This window comes from Cucurbita maxima, unplaced genomic scaffold (assembly GCF_002738345.1).
Source record: "Cucurbita maxima cultivar Rimu unplaced genomic scaffold, Cmax_1.0 Cma_Scf00024, whole genome shotgun sequence".
Taxonomy (NCBI): Eukaryota; Viridiplantae; Streptophyta; class Magnoliopsida; order Cucurbitales; family Cucurbitaceae; genus Cucurbita; species Cucurbita maxima.
In genome coordinates, this window is record NW_019272040.1 from 998,032 (window position 1) to 1,008,913 (window position 10,882).

Here is a 10,882-nt window from a genome sequence, read left to right on the forward strand (position 1 = left end):
CATCAAATTTGGCTTTATTTTAATTTTTTAATTTTTTTAATTGGTGGGCCCATTTGATTTTAGTTTTAGTCAAAGATTTGAGACAAGATATCATTTAATTTTGTTTGACTTTCAATTTTCAAGTTCCCTCTTTCTTGGAATTCTTGATTTGGTTGGAATTCTTGATTTAATAATATTCTAATTCGTAGAATATAGTAAAATTAAAAAATAATATCCTAAAAAACTCTCGTGTGAAATAAGGGTTTGTTTATAACACTCAGGGAGGAGGTACATGAATGAACTGAGACCATATCTGAATAAGAGCGATCTTGAAAACACGATGATGACTAAGAAAAACTTAAAAGAAATGAAAGTTATTACATATACCAACAAGATGCACCCGCTGATCCCATTTATTTAGTAGAAACAAAATTCGAAACATAATGCCCTCTTCTTAAGGACCAATCCGAAAAAAAGGGGAAAATAAAAATAAAAATTCAAAAATACAATAATAATAATAATAATAATAATAATAAACGCGATTATTTAATTGACGTGGCTATCCCTTAGCACACGTCACTTAACACAAACAACAAAAATGCATAAAATAAATAAAAATTAACTTAGAGATAAAATTACTCAAAATAAAATTTCCACGTTAGAAACTCCTTTAGCTTCTTCAATCCATGGAAGATCAAAGCTGAGCTTTCCATCGGAATCATCCCATTCAAATTCCACTTCTACTCCGTTCGAAATGCACTTTTTCGGCGACGCACTTGAGTAAGCTATGAAATTTCCTCCACCTTTCACTTTCATTTCGACTCCATTTTCATTATATTTCAAATGTTGAATCGTTCCAGAACTGTTGAACATTTCCTTCAGACCGATGGGAGCGAATTTAATGTTGGAATTGAGTTTTCTTAGAGGTATGAAACTGAAGATCTCGAATGTAGATGGTTGAATGGTCACTTTTAGCGGTTCAAATTTTGGGGTAGTATGGAGAATTTGCTCTGCTTGATTCAGGTACACAATGTATTCGGTGAAATTTCCCATAGGAGCTGCTTCTGGTTTTTGGTCCCATTCCACATCGCTGACATGCACTGTTGTAGACATTGGTTTGTAACATTCTGGATGTCCCTTGATTCTTTGTTCTTTGGGGTCCCACCCTGCTCCTTGACAGTTGAATGCCCCGATTACACCTCCATACTGTACATAAATTCCAATCGAGAAGTGTTATTTTTTCGAATGATATAAAGATTTGGGTTTCGAAAAAAAATTAAAAAGTACCTTGTTGAAGTTCCAGATCTTGAGAACCGTTTTGCTGTCAAATAAAGGATTCTTGAAGAGGCAATCTCTAGTGGGGAGGGCAAAATGTTGGCATCTAGGAATAGTTCCATCGGGATAGACGAGTTGTTTTATGAGATCAAAATTATGGCCACCCACGGAGTCACTCACATAGACAGGACCGCCACAAATAGCTCTTGATCCGGCATGGAATTTAGCACATAGATGGTCTGATTGAAACATGTCCCAATCAGGCTGTATGATTTGTCCCATCCACATGCTGTTGTAGGCACAGTGAATCATATGAACACCTTGTAACCAATAAACACCCATGGGATCACCGTTTGGATCTTGAAACCAAAAGTCATCACCTGTGAAAACGTTTCCCTTTTATTACTCTTTTTGTTTCATTCGGTGGGCTCATCTTATCGAACACAAAAGAAAAACGTTGAAATTCTCACCGACTCTCCCTATGGAGTTTTGCTTCGTGCCAAGGAAGAAGAAATCATTACACTGTTGCATACTAGAGAAAAGACCCGTCCCTTTGAAATTCTTATGAAGAGATTTAGTCAGACCCTTGTAATACGCCTTTGCAAGATCAACTCTTCCTCCATATTCCTCCGAGACATACTCCAGTGTCTGAATTGAACAAATAAGTTAATAGATAAGTTATGGAACAACCGTACTAATTTAGAGATACTTACATGCATCACATCGACTTTCACTCCTGTAATCCCAACTTTAGAGAGATAGGAATGCATCGAGTCGAAAAAATCGTCAGCTTGATCAGGATGAACGAGTCCGATACTCCCTTCGATAATCTTCACAACAGCAAGATCAGTCATTGTGCCATCAAGCCCAGGAGAGAGCTTACAAGGAACTATCTTGGAATTCAAATGAGTAGCGCCAGGCCTCACACCACCCCAAGCACCAGCAAGAGCATGCCAAACAAACACATCATCCAACCCTTTGAATTTTGTTCTCAAATCCCTTGTGAATGCCTTCATTCCAGAATCATCACCCTTGCAAGAACAGCTAGAACAGCCACTGTCTTGTTCTTTACCAAAGATTGCATTCAACTCTTCCTTAAACTTGTGAATTTTGGTCTCGAACTTAGTGATATCCGTGACTCCAGAGCCAATGGCCTTGTCTCTGTCCTTCTCAGCGTGCTCAATTTCGATTGCCTTAGCAATCAGTAACTTCGGCTTCTTTGGATCAAACGATGGAGCATTCGGACCAGACAGAGACCCACCTTTGTACTTCCTAAATTTCTCACATTCATCAAATCTATAGAGCCTTGCAGTCATTTGTGTCCCACCAAGAACAAGATTTTTAGCATCCCGAGTTGGGTCTTCGCCGTCGATGTTGATACTCTGCCACCCATCGTCAATGATGAGAAACCTCGGCGACACACCGCCTTCAGCGAAGTCATTGACACCATTCCAAATTCCAACAGGATCTACTGTTAAGTAAAAAGCATCCCATGTGCACCAACCGAATTTGTCCAGTAAATGAGTGACAGGCTTCTCTTCCAAGAGCCTAAACGTGTTCATATGAACTCTAATAGCCGCATAGGCCTCTTTCATTAACTTGTAAGGGTTATCAGACACATGAACATAGGTTATAGCATCAAAACTAGATGTTTTGACATGAGTTGAGCCACTCTCGGCGCAAATCATGACATGCCCATCAACCCCAGGATGGATAGCGGATCTGAAACTCCCTTCTATAATGGGTATGAAAACGACATACGATTTGATTTCAGGGACATTCAACATGAACCATTGAGTTTCCATTTGTAAATCCGACCCAGAATTCCCGACCCACATGGTCGACCACCATGTTTTGAATCTAAATACACTCACAAACTCCCTACCCTTGAATTTCCCCAAGGAATTGGTGAGCCTATCAGAGGATTTGGTTTGATCAAAACCAAGAAAGCCACCCTTATGAGACAGAGAATGAACTCGTTGGAGCAGAGGAAGTGGGGCGTCAGAGGGTTGACATATGGAAGAGAAGGAGCTGAAAAAGACATTACTTGGGACATCCGACAGCAAAGAAACACCTTTGACACTGAGTTTCCCATCTGAGAAATCAACAAGATTGTCCAAACCCTCGGATTTGAGAGGCGAAGAGGTTAAGGTAGATGGGTCGTTTGGGGGAGCCATGGCAGGATGGATGGGTTGAAGAAAGCTAAGAAAGATGAAGAATGTCTAAGAAGCTTTGATTGATATCAATGGAAGAAGACAAGCGGCAACGTAGGGTGGCATACGAGGACAAGCCCGAAGCCAAGTGGTGAGCTGAAAGGAACAAAAACGGTACACTTGTAAGAGGAGAATGAGTTGAAGAAAGAGGGGAAATGGTGATGGGTTTTATTAGAGAAGGGATGGCGCAATGTTTTAGGACAAGAAAATGGCGACACGACATGAGAAAACAATGAACAAATTGGTCGGAATGGACAGAGGAATTTATTCAAATATGAAAAGATGAATGAATAAGGGTTTTGATGATGTTAAAAGTAAAAGGGTTGGAGGGTTAATTAAAGTGGATAAAGGGGTTGGTTAAGTTAGTTGGATTAGTCGGTGGTCTTGCTTTTAAGTGGGTTTTGGACCCACGAATCCCCAAAATTACGTGTGATTTTAATACTCATGATATTGATTTTCTCGCGGGTTGAATTATGTATATGATACCGATTTCAATCGGTAACTGACTTGAATATCGTATTGTTTAAAATAATTTAAAATCTATTTATTTTATTTTTTAAAATGTAAGGAAAATGTTGATTGATTTTTATGGAGAATAAAATAAGAAAGTGTGAGATGCAAATAAATTATAAATTATGGTGTTAAAAAATAATGAGTGTATTTGGGTTTGGCGGTGAGATTCTAAGAACAAGAGGGCCAAATTGGCATTGCCTTCAATATTCCAAAGCAATGAATGACACTAATTCATCTTTTTTGCTTTTTTTCTTCTTCAAAATGTTGCAAGAATTTCTCTTTAGTTAGCATCTCCTTTTTCATATTCACTTGCTTTTCTTATATTCATTCTTTTTTCTTTTTTCTTTTTTTTTTTTTTTGGTGATTTTAAAATACTTTTTTTTTTCTACGAGTATGGTATTAGGGATAGCGATAGTATCTTTTAAATGAGTTCTATGAATAATCGAAACCTACCCAAGTTCATCAATGTATTTTATTATCAGAAGAAAAAAAGGATATTCAAATGACTAGAGAATCCGACCAATTCAGACTATCTAACCCAACCCATAAATGTTCGGTTGGGTTAGATTTTTTTTTTTTTTTTTTTTTCAATTTGGGTTGGGTTGAATTTTTTGGAAGACCGAAGATTATGGTTTGTATGCAGGTTGACATTTTTTTTTTTGTCGGGTCATCCCAACCAATTCGAAGATAGAGTGATGTTAGTGATACATATGACTTGTGAATGTTTGATACTTAAGATGCATGGGATTGATGAGATTTTAGTTATTAATATAATATGTATGGTAGATAAGTATGTTTTTTTTAGATAATTAAAAAAAAAAAAAAAAAAACCCGACAACCCAACCCAACTCAACCTGAAAATATAAGAATGAATTGGATTGAATTGTGAACTTTATTTGAATGGTTCNAATCACCAACCCAACTAATGGTCGAGAAGATTTCGGTCCTTGTCCAAGTCCTAAAACAAAGGCATCAAGGTATGGCGTTTAAAAGTGTCCTTGTCCTTGTCCAAGTCACTATGGCGCATCTTATATCTTATGAGTAGGGGATATTGTTTGGGTAATTGTTCGATGGTGAATGACTAAAGTATATACGCAAAACTTATCTTCACAATTTTTTTTTTTTCGGGACGAAAAAAATACCAAATAAGTTGATTAGAATCATTTGGAGTATAACTTTCCCTCACCTTTTTTTAGCCAAACAAGATATGAAAATGAATATTCAAACATGTGAGTATGTGTATAATAATATTTATTCAAATTGTGCTACAAGGAAATCGTTTGGAGTTTGGATATGAGATCCAAATTTTCAGTATCTGGATGAGTTCTACCATCATGAAGAACAAGCAATTTTAAGGTACCAGACTCTTTCAACCAGGCAGCCACCACAGAGCCTGTTGATACGTACCTTCCTATATTGCATTTCGCAACCTGAAATGGTGCCCCCATCCTGGTCAGAAGTGCCTCGATCGCCCGCCTTAGAGCTCCATCACCGACGACCTTGCTGTGTTTTCCCCATCCAGTCAGAATGCTGCATAATAATCACTAAGATGTAAGAAGTTTGTAATAATACATTTCGTTTTTAAGGAAAATAACGACTTTCGTTGAGAACAAATGAAAGAATATCGAAACGATTCGTATTCGGCTGGCTCAACCTCGGGTCTTTCCCTACGCAACTACTTGCCAAGAACAGATGTAATGATCTCACATACACAAAACGCTCAGAAAGCACTCTTCTGGATTCAATTTGTGAAGGATTCCCATAGACTTTAATGGCTAGAACGGAACAGGGTATTCAATAGGCAAAGAAAGAACCCTTTAGGAGCTTCTTGTACCTGTTACCTTTTAGCTTTTTCTTTTCTATAAATTTTCTAACGGCCCAAGCCCAAGCCCAAGCCCACTCCTTGGTAGATATTGTCCTTTTTGAACTTCCTTTTCGGGTTTCCCCTCAAGGTTTCTAAAATGTGTCTTGTTAGGGAGAGGTTTCCGCACCATGATAAAGAAGCCCACTGCTTGGCAGATATTGTCCTCTTTGAACTTCCCTTTCGGGCTTCCCCTCAAGGTTTCTAAAACGTGTTTGCTAGGGAGAGGTTTCCACACCATTATAAAGAATGTTTCGTTCTCCTCCCCAACCGATGTGGGATCTCACAATCTACCCCTTTTCGGGGCCCAGTGTCCTCCCTGGCGCTCGTCCCTTCTCCAATCTATGTGGGACCCCCCAACCCCCCCCCCCCCCCCCCCCCCCTCGAGGACGCTCGTGTCCATCTCTCTTTGGGGCCCAGCCTCCTCACTAGCACATCACTTGGTGTCTAGCTCTAATACCATTTGTAAGAGTCCAAGCTCACACCTAACAAATATTGTCCTTTTTGGGATTTCCCTTTCGAGCTTCCCCTTAAGGTTTTTAAAACGCATTTGCTAGGGAGAGTTTTACACACCCTTATAAAGAACACTTCGTTATCCTCTCCAACCGATGTAGGATCTCACAATGTACCTCGTCTTACTTCCCTTCTTCGTGCCAACTGGCCACTCAATCTTAATAAAGAGAAAGTTTGAGGCGCCACTAAAGAGAGATACCATATTATGCCTCAGTGAATAAGACGAGGCTTTTTAAGAAAATGTAGATACAAACAAATCCATGAAGACACGACTAAGTCCCATTATATGCATAACAAAACACCTATAAAGAGCGTAAGGGGGAATGAACTTGTACCTCAATAACTTTGGCAACTGATGGCCATTAAACACAAGAGAATGAATACCCAGCAGCCAAGCATGAACCATGGCGTGAGCAGCTCCAGACGACATGAGGTGCAAATCTAAGCAAGAATCGGACCATAACGTCTCCCATACATTGCGCCTTTTGCCTTCGAGTACAACCAATTGGGCCCCTCGTTTCTATAAATAAGAACAAGATTTCAGAATGATAACACAAAATAACCAAACGCACGATGAGGATTGGATATAAGAATGCTACTAAAGAGGCTTAGACTTCACCTGACCAAGATGCCACAGCATATCTGTCAAAGCATTGTAGAAAGAAGCTGCAGTGGAAGGGTCCATCTGCTTCACTTCATCAAAAAGACACTGTGCTTGAACCCACACATTTTCGCTAAAGCCCATCAGGAGTCCATGAGCTACACCATACACTTGATTATCAAATAATCGAAGCTCTTCCAATAACATTGAAGCATCTTCAATCGATTTGCAGCGGCTGCACTCGAAACAAAAATTCCACAATCAGGAACGAACACGTATCCAGCTTGAGATTATAGTGAATAATATGGAATAAAGAGCAAAGCAAGCAACCAGAAGGACTGACATAATAAACCTCAGAAAATATGCAGGAGAGTGGAAAGAACAGGTTCCTCCAATTGCCATGGATAAAAAGAGTAGCGAAAACAAGCTCACAAAAGAAGCCCTCACCTACCCACAACAACGCACTCCATGTAAAATGTTGTTGAAGTGAGGCTCAAACTCAATTACCCGTTAGGAATCACGGACCTCCATGATGATATGATATTGTCCACTTTGAGCATAAGCTCTCATGGCTTTACTTTTGGTTTCCCCAAAAGGCCAACCTCATATCAACGGAGATGTATTCCTTACTTATAAACCTATGATCGTTCCTTTAATTAGCCAATGTAAGACTCACTCTCAACAATCTTCAACATCCTTGTTCAATGTTCAAGATAATGATTTATAAAAAATGTGACAAAAAGAGGTAAATAATGATTTATAAAAAATGTGACAAAAAGAGGTAAACAACTATTGCACAATGTAATTTGTGGTATATTTGACTTGACAAAGTGCGACAAAGGATTATAAAATATTTTTACTAAATATTTTACTCGTAGAGTGTACCAACCCAAATCCAGCCTCACGATTTTAAAACGCATCTTCTACGGAGAGGTTTCCACACCCTTATAAGGAATGTTTTGTTCCCCTCTCCAACCGATATGAGATCTCACAATCTACCCCCCTTGGAGGCCAGCGTCCTTGCCGGCACACCACCCAGTGTCTGGCTCTAATACCATTTGCAACACCGCTAGCAGAAATTGTCCGTTTTGACCCGTTACATATCGTCGTCAGCCTCACGGTTTTAAAACGCGTCTTCTAGGGAGAGGTTTCCACACCCTTATAAGGACAATCCACCCCCTTGGGGGGCCAACATCCTCACTGGCATACTGCCTGATGTCTGGCTTTGATACCATTTGTAACAGTCAAAGCCCACTGCTTGCAAATATTGTCCGCTTTGGCCCATTACGTATCGTCGTCAACCTCACGGTTTTAAAACACGTCTTCTAAGTAAAGGTTTCCACACTCTTATAAGGAATGCTTCGTTCCCCTCTCCAACCAATGTGGGATCTCGCATAGAGTAAGCTTGCCAATACCATCTAGATATACTAGAATGATAAAGAAATCTTAAAAAAAATCAATCCACATTACTTCATTATGCATCCTAATAAAATGCCTAGTTTTGCAAGTCCATGGCTTCTATTCATAAAGAGAATCAATTACAAAAATGAAAAAAATGGCTAAAATAACTTATGTAGGCAGATCTTTGATGGATATTTTGAACAAATAATAGCAAAATCTTGAAAGCAAAAACGCCGGTCAAAGATCTTTACCTGCATGCATTTAGAATCGCTGAAAAGGTGACCACGTTTGGTTTTATCTCTAGCTCATGCATCTTCTTGAAGACCCTCAAGATGGACCTGATCTCTTCTTCGCCTAGTCTTTCCTTCTTTGCAGGCCCTTCTTTCTCAGCAACAAGCCGCCGATAGAATTTGAAGACATGGTCACTGACCCAACTTTCTATCTCACTCTCATCCACACCCTCCATCACTATGAAGGATGGGGATTCACTAGCTGCACCAACAGCCTCAACTAGAGATTCTTCCGTTGTAGAACGACCAAAGGCATCGATTATCGAATTGTAAGTGATAACATTAGGCCTAATCCCTTCTTTTATCATCTCATCAAGCAACGATACAGCGGAATCGACTAAACCATTTTTACATAAAGCATTGATGAGTTCACTATAAAGAACTACATCAGCCTTCAAGCCAGCCTGCTTGAATTCACGAAAGACCTCCATTGCCTCTTCATATAGACTACCTTTAGAGTATACGTCAATTAATGTAGAATAAGTTAACAAATTCGGTGATACGCCGTCTCTTTTCATTTCGTTAAATACTCTAATAACTTCATTAAACTTCCCCTGCTTTCCATATCCATCTAGAAGCGCGTTGTAAGTAACAACGTCCTTTTTAACACCGGACCTCCCCATCTCTCTGCAAACATTCAGAGCATCTTCAAACCTGCCAAGCTTGGCATAGATTGAAAGCAATGTATTATATGAAACTCTATCCAAACCAATGCGCAGAAACTTCATTTCATTGTATAAGTTTAGAGCATCTTCTAATCTACCAGCCTTGGCATACCCATCAGCCATTGTGCTGTAAGTAACCACATTAGGCAGTATTTTCTTGGCAGGCATTTCTAACATAATCTCGAAGGCCAAATCCATCTGCCCACCTTTGCAAACCGCATCCAAAAGTGTGTTATAAGTAATGATATCTTGATCAATCCCTCTATCTACCATCTCGTTAAGCAAGTTCCGAGCTGCCTCCCACGACCCTCCTCGACTACACGCAGCAAGAAGTGAGTTATAAGTAATTCTATCAGGTTGGACACCATTCCTCAACATTTCTTCAAAAACCTCCACCACTTTCTTAAACTCAACTCCTCCTTTTCCACAAGCATCAATTACAGCATTATAAGTAACCAAATTCGGTTTTAATCCTGAAGCTTTCATGGATTCAAACACCTTAATAGCTTGATCAAAGTAACCACTCTTCCCATAAGCACTTATCAAAGCAGAGAATGCGTAAACTGTGTTCCCATATCCTTGATTCAATGCTGTTTCAAAAACACCCTTAGCAAGTTCTACTTTCCCAAGCCTACCAAGCGTACTAATCATCGCACTAGCTAGTTTACCTCGCTCATTGTCCCTTCCCTCTCTAACAAGCGCAAATTCAAAGCATCTAATTGATTTCCAACATTCTCCTCTATTCCCAAGCTCCCGAAGTAAAAACGTATAGTCTACCGACCCACAAAGATGAGATTCGAACTCGAGCAAAATATTATCTAAACTCGTATCGTCCTTACCAAATTGAAGCGCCTGATTCAGAACCTCCTCAGCGATCGCAGTGTGACGAGTGGCCATGGAGGACTTGGGGCGGCGATTGTGATACTTTGATACGCATCGAGTTGAGCGGCGGCCGGAGAAGTTAGAAACGAGGTCAGATTTCGAGGAGAGAGAGCAAAGAGATGGGAAATTAGGGCTTTGTGAAAGGGGAGTAGAAGTAGAAGTGGATTTAGTCGCACTGTGAGTGGGAGTTGGGGACACTGGTTTGACAAGAGAAACCTTATGCGTCGTCGTCCAAGAGCCGTTCTGGCGGGGATTCTGATGGTTTTTCAGGTTATTTTGTGGGTATTGACGAGTTTGATACGGCTTTGCCGTGGTGATTGAGCAGTGCGGTGGAGTGGAAGCCATTGAAACGCTACAAATCAAAAAGAGGAACAAGAAAGAACGCGAAAAAGCCTTAAAGAGAGAGGAATAGTTGATTACAGTGATTAATGGACATGACCTTCCAGGAAGCTCGTGACCGCCATTAATGGCAGACAACGCAGGTAAATTTCTGGAAATGGGTCAGGGTTTAGAGAGAGAGAGAGATGGAGTACTGCAAATGGAGCTGCAGCAGGAAACATGGAATCTATCGCCTAATGGTTCCAATTGCAATGTAGAAATATCCCCCTTCTATGACGTTGACTTGACGTTGACGTGGGTGAAATATCAATCAAATGTTAGATAAAATGTGAGGATATTTCTGAAAATGT

The 10,882-nt window shown here is 39.9% G+C and overlaps 2 protein-coding genes across 2 annotated transcripts; both read right to left on the minus strand.

The window, feature by feature from the left end:
• Positions 1-399: 399 nt before the first annotated feature.
• LOC111497757 (stachyose synthase-like) lies at positions 400-3,636 on the minus strand. The gene is made up of 4 exons (XM_023148684.1): positions 1,968-3,636; positions 1,725-1,902; positions 1,267-1,634; positions 400-1,185 (listed from the first exon to the last, which is right to left on the minus strand). The coding sequence occupies exons 1-4, from the start codon at positions 3,429-3,431 to the stop codon at positions 619-621; spliced, it is 2,577 nt and encodes an 858-aa protein (XP_023004452.1). The 5' UTR covers positions 3,432-3,636; the 3' UTR covers positions 400-618.
• A 1,552-nt stretch (positions 3,637-5,188) lies between these two features.
• On the minus strand, positions 5,189-10,760 carry LOC111497756 (pentatricopeptide repeat-containing protein At2g31400, chloroplastic-like). The gene is made up of 4 exons (XM_023148683.1): positions 8,608-10,760; positions 6,974-7,190; positions 6,690-6,874; positions 5,189-5,510 (listed from the first exon to the last, which is right to left on the minus strand). Exons 1-4 carry the CDS (start codon positions 10,536-10,538, stop codon positions 5,246-5,248), a joined length of 2,598 nt encoding a protein of 865 aa, XP_023004451.1. The 5' UTR covers positions 10,539-10,760; the 3' UTR covers positions 5,189-5,245.
• Positions 10,761-10,882: the final 122 nt, after the last annotated feature.